The 16,285-nt window shown below is 38.2% G+C and overlaps 1 protein-coding gene across 1 annotated transcript in view; it reads left to right on the forward strand.

The window, feature by feature from the left end:
* Window positions 1-16,285, forward strand: part of STK3 (serine/threonine kinase 3) — a gene marked incomplete at its 5' end in the record, with an annotated part of 334,603 nt that overhangs the window by 275,568 nt on the left and 42,750 nt on the right. The window contains 1 exon segment of the mRNA XM_084230531.1: window positions 1,726-1,901. Coding sequence (XP_084086657.1) covers window positions 1,726-1,901 — 176 coding nt within the window.

The raw sequence follows: 16,285 nt of genomic DNA on the forward strand, positions 1-16,285 counted from the left end.
ATCAAATCCAGAATCATGATCTCTGTCTTCAGATATGAAGAGACTGTAATATTACAGAGAATTTTATTGGAATATGAGTATAAATTACAGAAGGAAAGATTTCAAGTTCACATTTTAAAAATACTTTTCATGGCTTAAGAGTTACCTAACAGGCTTCCTTATGGGAGATTTACTTCCCATTGCAGGAAGTTTTTAAGAAGGTAGGTAACTTAAAATCCGGAGAACTATGTAGAAAGTATCTTTATGATGGTCCCTAGGACTTAATTTTGTTTTTGTTTTTAAATTCTGGGACTCTAGGAAACCCAGTTTGAAAACTGCTGATAAAGCAGCCAGATAGAAAAATCTAGTGGCTTCCCTGGTGGTCTAGAGGTTAAGTCTCAGCGCTATCACTGCTATAGCCTGAATTCGATCCTGGGCTAGGAAGCTAACTCACATACGGCAAAGCAGACGACCTCTCCTGTCTCCCCCTCTGTTCCCCTTAGCAGTGTATTTCAGCAAATCAGCCTGTTCTGCTCCCTACTCTGTCTCTGGAGAAGCCTCTTGCCCGCCCCCCAACCCCACATACCTTTGGCCTATACCCAGTTCTTCTAAGCAAAAAATAAATTAAAATTTGAAAAGAAAAAGAAAAATATCTAGTTATTCTAATGCCCATTTTCTATTTTAATCATTCAGTATATAAAATAGCCATTAAAAATTCTGAATTGAAGAATGACATGGTTTGATTTTTTTCTTAGGAAGGTCACTCTGTTGTCAATATGAAACTAAAATTAAAACTGGGATGAAGTAGGAGACCAATTTAGAGGTTGCTTCAATGGCTAAGGCAAGAAATGAATAACTTAAAAACTTTAGCAATGATGGACAGAGAGGTAGAATTAAAAAGACCTAAGAAAGAGTATGGTATAATGGGAAGAGAGAAATCTGAGTTAATTTTCAACTTTAGCACTTTGGGGATTGAGTGAAGTGGACATTAGCAGATATTGAACATATGGAGAAACAGCAGGTTTGACCAGAACAATCTTGACTTTAGCTTTAGACCTTGTAAGTTTGAAGTAAGTCTAACTCACGTCAATCAGATCAAGTGTGCAATGGAAAAATCGGAGATAGAATTTAGGAGCCACATCTAACTTGGAGAAATAAAGTTTGGAGTCATGGATACATAATAAATATGATGAGTGATACCATGGGAGAAGAGAATAGGTGAAATTAGCTAGGAAGACTGTAAGTAGAGAGATAAGGTATGAGAGGAACCTGGGTACATCTTGACTACTACTTATAGCTGATAATGGCACACAATAAAAATAATGCAGGAGAAATGTTAAAAAAAAATGCCCGCTGCTCCCCTCAGCAGTGTATTTTGGTCCTTCTGCCTGCTCTGCTCTCTACTCTGGCTCTGGTGAATTCTCTTACCCTCCCACGCTTCTGACTGTACCCAGTGCTTGCATAAATAAAATAAATAAATCTTAAAAAAAAAAAAAGTAAGTCACTCCCATTTAAAAAAAAGAATATCATGACTAAAATTGTTATTAGTTGAATTTTTATTTGGCCTGGGCATTTCTATTTATTCATTATTGTTTTGTTTTGTTCTTTATCAAATTGACTATGTTGGCCTTGAATCTGATCAGTGCAAATTTATACTATTGCTTAATAAAAAAAATCATACTTCCATGAGTATGATGTATATGAGGTATATTTCCTTAGACCTTCTTTGCTCTTTGTTTACCTCAGGAAATGCAACTTCACCACAAGTACAAAGACCATCTTTCATGGACTACTTTGATAAACAGGATTTCAAGAATAAGAGTCATGAAAACTGTAATCAGAACATGCACGAACCCTTCCCTATGTCCAAAAACGTTTTTCCTGATAACTGGAAAGTCCCTCAAGATGGGGATTTTGATTTTGTAAGTACCTTTTTATTTTCACATTTATGTTTTCTCCTTTATTTTATCATCATGTTGAGAAATATAGCATGTGTGTGTGAATGTGTAAAATTACAGGCTGCATATTCAGTGTATAGCCATGTATGTGGGTAAAGGAATTGTGAAATTGTCATTTGCTTGTAAAAATGTACTTGCAAAGTAATATACATACATAGTTGTTTACAGTTAAATATGTCCATATTTAGAGAAATAATAGGACTCTTTAAACTAAAATGGCAACTGCTTCAAAAGATGTTTTTAATAATGTGAATGTGAGATTCTTCTGACAGGATTCAGCTTCCGACACAAATGATGCAAAGGCTTTTATAATGTAGTCTTTGAACACTTTGCCTCAATTTTGAAAGCTAACTAAACTAGTTTCTACTTACGCGCTAATTTCACTAGGTTTGTCAAAAATAATAGCCCAGTTCTAGTCTAGTTGCTATGTAAACTTCAGTATAAGCCTGCCTTATTTCCTCTTTTGTTCCATTGTCTCTTTATTTCTTCTGCCCTGTTCCTTATTTATTTCTTTTGAAGAATGCATATAGTACAGTTAATTAATTTTAAAGCAGCTGTTTCCACAACTTGAGAGCGTAATTTCTCAAAATGAGTTCTTCAGTGAAGTAACCACATTTTTGAAGTAAATTTTACCATGGTAAAAATTTACCATGTTTTAAATAGTATTTATTTTTGCCTATTGCTGTATCTGATTTTTTATATAAGATGATAGCAATCTAATATAGCTATATTTATTAACATACATTTATTTATAACTAGATAAAATTGTAGACATGTATCTCTTTGAAGTTTTTAAGTAATATTAAACCATTTTGCTTATTTGTGCCATTAAATGCTTTGAGAAATATAAATATTTCTAGTGGTAAGTGCTTTTTTTCATAATACTGTTATTATTTGAGTTTTTAAATAATCAGATGATAAAGTTTCAAAATATACCCTCAATAAATTTGGTACTAAATGCTAGCAGATGTAAGCAATAGTAAAGATTAGTCTGAAAATTATAATATCGAGTCTTTCAATTATGAAGTTAGAAATTAGAAAATTAACATCTGTATTTCTATAGTTCTAGTAAGATTTCATTTTGAACTATACTTTAAAAATATATAAATTATTTAGAATGCTGACATTCAGATGCTTTAAATTATTTATGAACATAATGAATAATGTAGAATGTTTAACATCAAAGAACTCTGTCTTGTCTCAGTTGGAATAAGTCTTAATAGCCTATGGGAACAGTTTGAAATGAGCTACAAAGTAATGAATAAATTATCATAGTTAGGAAATGGCAAATAAAATGACTTAATTCTGTTTTAGAAAGTCTTTGTTATCACCCCCAAAACCTTAATGGCTTAAAATACCATGTTTTGTTTGCTCACAATTTTGTGATAAGCAGTATGACTAGTTGGTTCTTCTGCTCATCTCACTAGGGTATCTTCAGTGTAGTCATCTAGCAGCTTGACTTGAGCTCAGTGAACTCTCTAAAGTTACCTCACTTGTGTATTTGACAGTTCACTGACAGTTGGCTTGGCCATATGACCCTTTCAGATAGTTTACTGACCGTTGGCTTGACTGTATGACCCTATCAGACAAGCCCTAGAGTTATATGTGACAGTATCAGTCTTTGAAAAGGTTGATAGCAGAAGTTTCAAGATCTCTTGAAACCTATGTTTACAGTCCACATCATGTACATTTACAATAGCATCAAAAAGAATGAGTACTTGGAATAATTTTAACCAAGAAAATGAAACACTTTCACACTGAAAAACTTTAAAACATTGTTGAAATAAACTAGACAACCAATAAATGGAAGAATTTCTCGTGTTTATGGATTAGAAAACTTAATATTTTGTTAAGATGTCAGTATTGTCCTAAGCAAAGTAGAGATTTAATGCAATCACTATCAAAATCCCAATGACATTTTTTTACAGAAATGGAAAAATCCTTCTTAAAATTCATGTGGACTTAAGGGTGTCAAGTAATCAAAATAATCTTGAGAAAAATTATGAAACTAGAGGTTCATGCTTGCTAATTTCAAAACTTACTACAAAGCTGTAGTAACCCAAACAGACAAACATAAGGCTAGAGGTGTAGAATAGAGAGCCTAGAAATAAACTATCACATAGTCAAGTGATTTTTGACAAGCATACCAGTATCATTCAATGAAAAAGGTACAGTCTTGTCATCAAATGATGCTAGGAAAACTGAATATCCACATGCAGAAGATTCAACCATATATATGAAAATTAATGGAAAAATGAAACAAAGATCTAAACATAAAAACTAAAGCTATAGAACTCCAAGAAAAAAGCATAGGGGAAAACTGCATGACATTGGTTTTGACAATGATTCATTGGATATAACACCAAAAGCACAAGCAACAAAAGAAAAAATTGGTAATTTTAACTATATCAGCATTAAAACTTTCGTGCATCTAAGGACAGTCAGCAGGGTGAAAGGCATTCTCTCATAGAATGGGAGAAATATTTGCAAATAATATATCTGATAAGAGGTTAATATCCAGGATATATAAAGGACTCCTACAATTCAACAACATAAAATCAAACAACCCAACTTAAAAATGGGCAAAGGAGTCATGTTCATTGTAGTATTATTTGCAGTAGCCACGTTTTGAAAACAACCTATGTGCCCAACAAAAAATGAGTGGATTAAGAAGTGGTATATATATACAATGGAATATTTCTCGCCTATAAGAAAAGATGTTGCCATTTGGGACAGCATGCATGGGGGGAAAAGCCAAATACCAAATGATTTCACTCATGTGGAATATAAAGAAACAAAGGAACAGATAAAACTAAACCAAAACAAACCCTAGAAACTTGACTGTAGAGTTGAAGGGTAGAGAAGGGGAACAAAGCAGGGTGGGGGCAGAGTGGACTATAGTGGAAGATTTTGGGTGCTTGGTGTGGTGGGTATGGTGTAACACATCTGAGGAGGTATGAACCTTTCTCTAAATCATATACAGTGGTGTCAATCATTGTTACCCTAATAAAAAATAATATTGTACAGTTTTTAAAAAATGGGCAATGAGTCCAATAGATGTTCTGCAAAGACAGTATACAAATGGCCAATGAAATGAACAGAAGAAAAGATGTTCACTTATCGCTAATCATTAGGAAAATGCAGATTTATGTTGCAGAAGGTCCTTTGGAATGAAAGAAATTGCTATGATCATCTTTGCAAACAACCTATTAAAATTTACCTCCCTGGTGGTGCAAGGGGTTAAGTCTTAGCACTATGAAACTATCTGCAGCCACTGTAGCACACCAGGGAGCTAACCCAGCAGCAGACCTCTCCTGACTCACCCGCTGCTCCCCTCAGCAGTGTATTTCAGGCAATCTTGCCTGTTATGCTCCCCACTATGTCTCGCTGCTCCCCTCAGCAGTGTATTTCAGGCAATCTGCCTGTTATGCTCCCCACTCTGTCTTTAGTGAATCCTCTCACCCCCACCCCCCACCCCCTGAACCTCTGGCCTACACCCTAGCTCTTGTATGAATAAATAAATAAAATCATTTTAAAAATTGTCATAATTAAGAGAGGGGCGGAGCAACATGGCGGCGAGGAGACGCTGCGAGTAAGATCTCCCATTAAAAAAAGTTAATGGGGAGGAAAAGCGGCAGGTCCCAGTGAGAACTGGGACACGGAAGATAAACGGGTGACTCCAGCAAACTACCCGAAGAAGAAAGTTGCCATAAAAGAGGACTAGAAGGGAGGGAAGCGCAGAACCCTGCTCCCCTCCCCCGCCCACAGAGGTGGCACTCTCCGACCGGCAGAGAGGAGGGAAACAACAAACCAAAACGGCCAACAAGAACAAAGGACGCAGCAAGCGGGACTGTGAGTGGAAAGGAACTATTGCAGCCACCACACCCCGTGAACGGGAGCTGAGGCGAACCCTGCAGGATTCGCCGCGGCGGTGAGCGAACGGCTCCAGGTGCCATTAGAGAAGAACAAAGACCCCGGGAGACGCGCACACAGCCCGGGCTGCCGGTAAGCTTGCGCGGATAGCGGCGCGATCGGCGCGCTTGAAAAGCAAGTGCAGACCAGGATCGCGGCTGCCCAGGTCCCCGCGCCTGCGACCTAGGCTTGGGAGACGACCTAGGCTTGCGGGGAGACACGCGGAGGTCCTCACTGAGGTGAAGGTCCCTCCCTGAGTAAGCAGGAACCAGGCGCCCAGGCACGGGAGCGGTGCAAAAGGCGCCATTCCCGCGCCACTGAACTGGGCTACAGCCCGCGTCCTGGAACTGAGGGCTTTGGAACTGAGACCCGGGGCACGAAATTAGGGGCGTGGGTTCCCCACGACGGTGGGGCACAAGGCAGACACAGCACCCCAAAGCCGTTGAGGTGTACCCTACCATCCCCGCTTTGCTCCCTGTCCCACGGGGTGGAAAATCAGCTCCCCAAGGGCTCTAGGAGAGATCTTTGGCGCCACCTAGCGACTTGTAGCCAGCACAGGCTCCTGAAGGAGCTAGTGGCCAGCTGGGGAGTTAGCCCACACCGGGGCCCCTTCCGAACAAGTAGTCTGAGCCCACAGGGAGAGCGAGCACCCACAGCCAGGGCAGACCAGGCACGCAGAAGAGTGTGCCTGACACCGGACGCGCAGGGAGTGTGTCCCACATCACCATTTTAGAACAGGGACATTTCTTCAGTAAAGACTACCTGCAGAAGGCTTCCTCAGGAGCCAGAGGTGAGCGGGGGAAGTTCGCCCACGCCACACCCCCTCTGGCCTGCAGTCCAAGCCCAGAGGGGGAGCAGGAACCCACCGCCGGGGCAGACCAGGCGCACAGGGGAGTGTGTCCCCACATCGACATTTTAGGACAGGGACCTTTCTCCAATAAAGACTGCTTGAAACTGACAGATGACTCCTGGAGGAACCAGAGGGGAGAAGAGAAGCCCACCCAAGATGCCGGCCAGTCCCAACAACACAGTGCCCCAACGCATACAGCAAATTAGAAAACAGACAGTAGGGAGGAGAAGAACCACACGCAACCTAGCAACTCTCCAGAGAAAAAGCACACCACAAAAAGAAAACCAGCCCCCAGATTGCAACGACAGTAACTTGGAAGAACTTCTGAGCCTTCCAGAAAGAGAATTTAAAATTGCCGTGATTAAAAAACTGACAGAAGTCATAAAGGAAAACAATGATAAGGGAAAAATAATCAACGATCAGAAGAATGAAATTGAGTCCCTAAAGAGGGAAGTAAAAGAAATGCAGGAGATCAAAGAATTAGTGGAAGAACTAAAGAATTCTGGGAAAAGCAATGAAAGCAGAATTGATGAAATGGAAGAACGAATAAGTGCTCTTGAAGACACAGAAATAAAAAGAACCAAAACAGAAAAGGAAAGAGAAGTACGAAGGAAAAAGAATGAAGAAAGACTTCGGGAACTATCTGACTCCATGAGGAAAGGAAATATAAGAGTTATAGGAATACCAGAAGGAGAGGAGAGAGAAGTAGGAACAGAGAAAATATTCAAAGAGATAATTGAAGAGAACTTCCCAAATGTGAAGAAGGAGCTGAAAATTGATATACAAGAAGCAAGAAGAACACCAAACTTCCACGACGAAAGAAAAAATACAGCAAGACACATAATAGTAAAGCTCCCAAGAATCCAGGACAAGGAAAAAATAATGAAGCTGGCAAGAGGGAAGAAACAGATAACATTCAAAGGAAAGCCAATCAGGCTGACATCAGACTTCTCCGAAGAAACACTACGGGCAAGGAGAGAGTGGAGGGACATAGTCAACAGACTCCAAGAAAACAGATGCCAACCAAGAATACTCTATCCCGCAAAGCTCTCCTTCCTCTTTGAAGAAAGAATATGGACCTTCCCAGACAAACAGAAACTCCGGAATTTCATTGCAACTAAACCCCCACTCCAAAAAATACTACAAGGAGTCCTAAAGCCAGAACCTCAGAGGGACGAATAACAATGAAAGAAGGCCAAAAAAAAAAAAGTTATTAAAAGAATAAATAAATAAAATCAAAGGAAAGACAAACACAATGGCAAATACAGATGTTAACATATCAATATTAACTCTAAATGTAAAGGACTAAACTCTTCAATAAAAAGACACAGAGTTGCAGCCTGGATTAAGAAACAAAACCCAACCTTTTGCTGTCTCCAGGAAACACATTTAGCTACAAAAGATAAAAATAGGCTCAAAGTTAAAGGATGGAAAACAATCCTACAAGCAAATGGACCAAAAAAGAAAGCAGGAACAGCTATACTTATATCAGATAAAACAGATTTCAAACTCAAAAAGATAAAAAGAGACCCCAATGGTCACTACATTATGATCAAGGGGACAATACTTCAAGAAGAAATAACACTCATTAACATATACTCACCAAACGAAGGAGCACCAAAATATATCAGACAACTGTTGTCCTCTCTGAAAACAGACATCAGAGAAAACACATACGTAGTGGGAGACTTCAACACACCACTATCAGCAATGGATAGATCAACAAGACAAAAAATAAGTAAAGAAACCAAAGCTCTAAATAAGGACCTAGAGCAATTGGGCTTAACAGACATCTATAGAACACTAAACCCCAAAAAAACGGAGTACACATTTTTCTCAAGCGCACACGGATCATTCTCCAGGATCGATCACATACTGGGGCACAAGACAAACATCAACAGATACACCAAGATTGAAATCATATCAACCATCTTTTCTGACCATGAAGGCATCAAACTAGAAATAAACCATAAAAAGAAGGCAAGGAACTTTCCTACCTCATGGAGATTAAAAACCACACTACTGGAAGACCACTGGACTAATGAGGAGATCAAAGAAGAAATTAAAAATTTTTTTGAATTGAACGACAAGGAGGACACCAATATCCTAAATGTATGGGATGCAGCAAAAGCAGTAATAAGAGGAAAATATATAGCAATAGAAGCTCACATCAAGAAACAAGAAAGAACTCAAAGAAACAACCTAATCTCGAAGCTCAAAGATCTATAAAAAGAACAACAAAAAAACCCCAAAACCAGTAGAAGAAAAGAAATAATAAAAACCAAAGCAGAAATAAATGAAATTGAAACTAAAAAAACAATCCAAAAGATCAATGAAACCAAGAGCTGGTTCTTTGAAAAAATAAATAAAATAGACAAACCCCTAGCCAGGCTCACAAAGGAAAAAAGGGAGAAAGCACAAATAAACAGGATCATCAATGAAAGAGGAGAAATCACAACGGACACAGCAGAAATCAAAAGAATAATCAGTAACTACTATGAACAGTTATATGGAAACAAGTTTAATAATCTAGAGGAGATGGACAAATTCCTACAACTCTACAATCACCCAAGCTAGATAAAGAAGAAATAGAACACCTAAACAGACCAATTACAATTAGCGAAATTGAAATGGTAATCAAAAACCTCCCCAAAAACAAAAGCCCAGGACCTGATGGATTTACAAATGAATTCTACCAAACATTCAGAGACGAATTAGTGCCTATCCTTCACAAACTCTTCCAAAAAATTGAGAAGGAAGGGACAATACCAAACACGTTCTATGAAGCCAACATTACACTAATACCAAAACCGAACAAGGACAACACAAAAAAGGAAAACTACAGGCCAATCTCCCTAATGAACACTGATGCAAAAATCCTCAATAAAATTTTAGCCATCAGAATCCAACAATGTATCCATAAGATAATTCACCACGACCAAGTAGGATTCATTCCAGGGGCACAAGGATGGTTTAACATCCGAAAATCAATCAACGTTATCCAACACATCAACAAAAAGAAATATAAAAACCATATGATAATATCAATAGATGCTGAGAAAGCTTTCGACAAAGTGCAACACCCATTCATGATAAAAGCCCTTGAAATTCTTGGGATACAAGGAACATACCTCAGCATCATAAAGGCCATCTATGACAAGCCAACAGCCAGTATCATTCTCAATGGTGAAAAGCTGAAAGCAATTCCATTAAGATCTGGAACAAGACAAGGATGTCCACTCTCACCACTGCTTTTCAATATAATACTGGAAGTCCTAGCCAGGGCAATAAGACAAGAGAAAGACATCCAAGGAATCCAAATAGGAAAAGAAGAAGTCAAACTATCACTATTTGCAGATGATATGATATTATACATAGAGAACCCCAAAAACTCCACAGAAAAGCTAATTCAACTCATCAATCAGTTCAGTAAAGTGGCAGGATACAAAATCAACATGCAAAAGTCAGTAGCCTTCCTATACACAAACAATAAATCTGAAGAAGAAGAAATCAAAAAAACCATCCCTTTTGTTATTGATACAAAAAAAATCAAATATTTGGGAATAAATCTAACAAAAGAGGTAAAGGACCTATACAAAGAAAACTATAAAACACTGTTAAAAGAAATAGAAGAAGACACAAAGAAATGGAGAGACATCCCCTGCTCGTGGATTGGAAGAATAAACATTATTAAAATGGCCATCCTTCCAAAAGCAATATACAGATTCAATGCTATTCCAATCAAAATTTCAATGTCATTCTTCAAAGAAATAGAACAATTATTGATGAAATTCATATGGAATCACAAAAAACCCCAAATAGCCAAAGCTCTCCTGAAAAAAAAAAAGAAGGGAATGGAGGCATCACACTCCCAGACTTCAAACTATACTACAAAGCCATAATCATCAAAACTGCATGGTATTGGAACAAGAACAGACATACAGACCAATGGAATCGAATAGAAAATCCAGAAATAAACCCACAGATTTATGGTCAACTAATCTTTGACAAAGGAGCAAAGACTATGCATTGGAGCAAAGAAAGTTTGTTCAATAAATGGTGCTGGGAAAACTGGGTCGCTACATGCAAAAGAATGAAGCTTGACCACTACCTCACACCATACACAAAAATCAACTCAAAATGGATTAAAGAACTAGACATAAGACCTGAAACCATAAAATATATAGAAGGAAATATAGGCGAAACACTACGTGATCTGCACATCAAAGACATCTTTACAGACACATCACCCAAAGCAGTGATAGTGAAGGCAAAGATAAACAGCTGGGACTACATCAAATTAAAGAGCTTCTGCACAGCAAAAGAGACAATAACAAAAACAAAGAGAAACCCCACCAACTGGGAGAACATTTTTGCACCCAACACTAATGATAAAGGACTGATCACAAAAATCTGCAAAGAGCTGATGAGACTCAACAACAACAAAGAAAATAATCCAGTCAAAAAATGGGCAGAAGAGCTAAAAAGAAACTTCTCTGAAGAGGAAATGCAAATGGCCAACAGGCATATGAAAAAATGTTCAACATCACTTGCCATCAGGGAAATGCAAATCAAAACTACCATGAGATACCATCTTACACCAGTGAGAATGGCACATATTAAAAAAAACTAGCAACAACAAATGCTGGCGAGGGTGTGGAGAAAAAGGAACTCTTCTGCACTGTTGGTGGGAGTGCAAACTGGTCCAACCACTGTGGAGAGCTGTGTGGAGATTTCTGGACCTACTAAACATAGAGCTTCCATATGATCCAGCAATTCCACTCCTAGGTATTTACCCAAAGGACACAGAAACATCAATTCCAAAGAGCACCTGCACCCCTATGTTTATAGCAGCACTGTTTACAATAGCTAAGCTTTGGAAACAACCCAAATGCCCAAAAATAGATGACTGGATCAAGAAGATGTGGTGCATATACACCATGGAATATTACTCAGCCTTCAAAAAAGATAAACACATGCCATTTGCAGCAACATGGATGGCGCTGGAAGGGATCATGCTCAGCGAAATAAGCCAAAAAGTAAAAGAAAAATACCGGATGGTCTCACTCATAGCAGGAATCTAGAAAACTTAAATAAGGGACCAGGAAAATGAATAACTATAAGAAAGTGAAAATCAAAATCAACAAAAAACTATGAACCAGAGACACTTTTAGGGGGGCGGGGGCGGGAGGGGAGCGATTGGCGTCAGAATGGGGGGGCTGCAATTGTATGGGGAATATAACAATAAAATTTATTTAAAAAAATTGTCATAATTAAAATTCAACAGAAATTAGAATATTAAATTTAGGAAATTCACACACATGCACAACTTTTGACATTCAGACCTCCACTGTCCTTTTTAGCCTCAGTTTTGTGAATCAAAGTATCAAATTTTCCAGGGGCCAGCTCTTCTAAGCTTTTGGTAATGTTTTCAGCCCATCATGGTTTTGGAGTCTATCTGGAAACTCCAAAATTTGTTCAAAAGCATTTAACTTATTAACAGATGTTGTGTTTTCTTCTTTAGGATATGCTATGCACTATTTATAAAAAATATATATTTGGTTAAAAATACAAAGAACAATTAATCATTAAATATAATTCAGAGCAGTAATTCAAAGGCTTAAGAATTACTGCTGTGGTTTTGCATAAGAAGGAGACTCCGTAATAGCTGAAGTAGTTTATGAAATTATATTGTGGATGGGGAACTTTGTCTAAGCATTGAGAGATGGATAGCCAGAAAGAGGGAAATTAAGCACTACAAAGAATGATATATGTAGTAAAAAGCTTAGAGGTAGGAGACCTTAGACATAAAAACCTTCAACTTCATTTGGAACAATATGGGAGATAGAACAGAAAAGCAGGTCTGGTTCATATGGTGGAAGCCTTGAATGCAATATTGCAAAGTCAGAATGTTTATTTCATAGACAGCAGAAAACTGCTGAAGTTTAGAGAATGGCATGATGGAAAATGTTTTATGATGATTAATATTAATCTTGATGGGAGAATGTAGAAGTGATTGACAGGAGAAGACTAGAGGTAGGGGAAATCAGTTATGTGAAGCAGGCTTGAAATAATATAGTAGTGCAATGGGGGAGAAAGAAATAACAAAAAACTGCTAGATGTAGGAGACATTGTAAAATGTTAATTAACGGAAGTAGCTGATTTTTTAAAGAGTACTATTTTGGTTAAGGTGAGGAACTAAACAATTGAAGGTAAAAGAAGAAAGGAAAATGTGCTTACAGTAGGAAAGAGACTTCAAGAGATCATATGACTGGATCCAGTTTTTACAGAATTATTTTTTTTCTGACTTACAAAGGGCATGTAGCCTTAAAGGTCAGTGGGAGGAAGGGAAATGACTAGAGGAGTTTTTTTCTTCCCCAACATTTACTACACCTAACAACTGGCGCTGCTCCACCTTTTCATCACTTTAAGGAAAGTAAAAAGTGTTTTAATAGTTTCTTGGGGAAATGTAAATAGGAATAAATAAGAGTAATTAAAGAAAGGGTTACCAGGACATGAATAAAGAATTGCTGGGCGGGCCTCCCCGGTGGCGCAGCGGTTGAGCGCTGGGTTGCGAAGCTGCCCGCAGCCTCTGCAGCGCTGGTTCGATCCCCGGCTGCTCCCCGGCCACCAGAGGAGGGTCCCACATGGCGTGCAGACCTCTCCTGCCGCCCGCTGCTCCCCTCAGCAGTGTACTTCGGTCCTTCTGCCTGCTCTGCTCCCCGCTCTGGCTCTGGTGAATTCTCTCACCCTCCCGCGCTTCTGACTGTACCCAGTGCATGTATAAACAAAACAAACGAACAAACAAACAAATAAATAAATAAAACATGCCTCTATAAAAAAAAAAAAATAAAAAAAAAAAAAAAAAAATTAAAAAAAAGAATTGCTGGGCCTCCCTGGTGGCGCAGGCCGTTGAGCGCTGCACTGTGAAGCTGTCCACAGCCTCTGCAGCGCGGTTCCATCCCCACTGGCAGGCGAGAATCCCACATGGCGCAACAGACCTCTCCTGTCTCGCCCGCTGCTCCCCTCAGCAGTGTATTTCGTCAGTCTGCCTGCTGTGTTCCCGGCTGTCTCTGGTGAATCTTTTCACCCTCCTGCACATCTGGCCTGTACCCCGGTTCTTGTATAAATAAATAAATCTTTACAAAAAAAAAAAGAATTGCCAAGAGTAGTAGTGAGTGTGGTAAAAGACAAAGATAACTGTAAGAGGAACTAAAAGAGAATAGACAAAGAGGAAGCATAGGTGGGGTAAATTGTAAAGGGTTAGATGGAATACTTTGCTTATAATGTAAAGGAAGTGGACTAAAAGCAAGACAGATTTCCATTTAAGTAAGACACCAGCTGGTAATGATTAGGGAAATCTGGTCTTATTCATTTCATCATACATTAGATATAGAATGTTAAAAAATGTGACTCATCAAAGTATAAAGTGTGCAAAGTTTGTGTTTATCTTCCTTTTTTATGATGTTACTCAAGGCTATCTTCCAAAAGAGAACTGAATTTGATACAATTCCTCTCTCTATTAAATAGAAGTTGCTTAAAATAACCTTAAGTTGTTTTGACCATATTTCCAGAACATAGAACCTTTATCCTGCCTTGAGGAAAATTGCTTTCAAGAAAGAAAAATAAAAGAGAACTCTTCATTGTCTTTTGTAGTACTCAGAACGGATTCTAAAAGGAATCTATTCAGAGAGGCACCTGTTAGACAGATGTGCAGAGTAGGAAGTATTCTTTATCTTAAAACCTGTATGCAGCATAATTTCTCTTAGCATTTGTCTTTTCTGTGGACATTGTTTCATTTATGTTTCTGGATATGATGAGATGATAGAAGAATTAATTTATGATTTCACCAGTTTGAGGGTACTATAAAGATAGGATAAGATATATTTGGCTAATTGAACCACTTTAGCTCTACTAAAAAGTTTTGTTTAGGGTGTGCCTATGAAGATTTCTAAAACAAATGTAAAAGGCAAATCTGTTTATTATAGCACTAGTCTAATGTTTCGGTTTTTGTTAGAATTATTTCCAAACAGCCTTAGCATCCAGATTGTTTAGTGTTAAATAAAGAGCGTGTAGATCATGTTTTGCAGAAATTACAGTATCATACTTAAATAGATATATTTTGGGTGACATAAAGATTTTGGAATAAGAACAAAAACTTTAAAAACCATCTGTTAACCCACTATTGGTTCCAAATTTTAAAAAAAGAAATTGGATTGACAGTAATTACTACTATAAGAGGACTTAGGTAAATCAACCATATTTTTGTTTTTAACTCAAATTGAATTGTAAGGTAACATTTCTTGATGACTGTGATTCTTAAGTACTTACTCAGTTTGTATTCTTTTGAGCTAGGGAACCCAAGAATCCTCCAGGGCAACACCGGAGAGAAAGTCTCAATAATATAGCAGATGAAAGAAAAACGTTCTCTCCAAGTGAAAATTTGCTGCAGACTTTCCTAAGTTTTTTATAGCCCTGCCACTGATTCCTGAATTGGCAAGTGTGGTTGTGAGGGGGGGAGTCGGGGGGGGGGGGAAGGAGGGGGTTGAAAAGGCACCTCACAGCTCAAAACACAAAAAGCAGTGAACCTGGAGAAAGTCCCAACCTTGCTGCTGAGCTTCCATGAGCATTTTTGTAATCATCCCTTATTTTTGAGAAATGTTTCTTTCTCTTTTCACCCTCCTAGAGCAGCAAGCAGTTATGAAGGATAGTAGAGTCAGTGGTGGATTATTGGAACCCACAAAACAAACAAACAAACAAACAAAAAACTGTAGTAATACTAGCCCTTTAGAAATCCCTCAGCAACACAGGCCCTGTGGAAAGGAAAGCCTTGATGTAAAAGGTTAAGCTAGCAGCACCTACCAGCTTTTACCAGCGTGGCAGTCTTTATCATCTGCTCTATCTACTTAATACAGATAATATTTTGACTTTATAAAGATATATTGGCTGAAAGTTTCCCTTGCAGTGTACTCCTTAGTGAAAGAACTTCTTGTTCTCATCAGTCCCTAGTTTTGTGGACTGAAGAAACCATTTCAGTTGAGTCAAGTATTTAAGCATTTTGTCATCGATTAGCTTTGCATTAATTAAATGATTATTGTCAAGTATTTCCAGATGTCTGCAAGAGTATTAGCAAAGTATGAAAAGATAACTATAGATACTTTAGATTTATTTCTTCTAGGGTAAAGAAGAAATAAACACAAGTTCTCAAATGTTTTAGTGGGTAGCCCTGGATAAGAGTTTATGATTACAGGTGTACATGTGGCATGAACTTGAGTGTATGTGGCACATTGTGCTTTCACTACTCTTTCTTTGTAGAGCCAACAGGAAATTAAAATTAATGAGAAGCCTGCACTCTGAAATACTTGCAGAATTCTTGACAATTTCAGTTCCTTGCCAGCTCACGAAATCTCTGCTGGCAATTGTATCTAACAGATGGTGTGGTGTGTGCACAGTTGTATCATGTGATTGTCTGGGTCCATGTAGAATTTTTATTAGATTTTGACCATCAATCTGTTGAGGCATTTAAGACAGTCATAACTTCTGTTCTGAAAGGAGAGTGGCCTTTCTTCAAAGTTAAGTGTATGTT

Source organism: Talpa europaea, assembly GCF_964194135.1.
Source record: "Talpa europaea genome assembly, chromosome: 3".
Classification (NCBI taxonomy): Eukaryota; Metazoa; Chordata; class Mammalia; order Eulipotyphla; family Talpidae; genus Talpa; species Talpa europaea.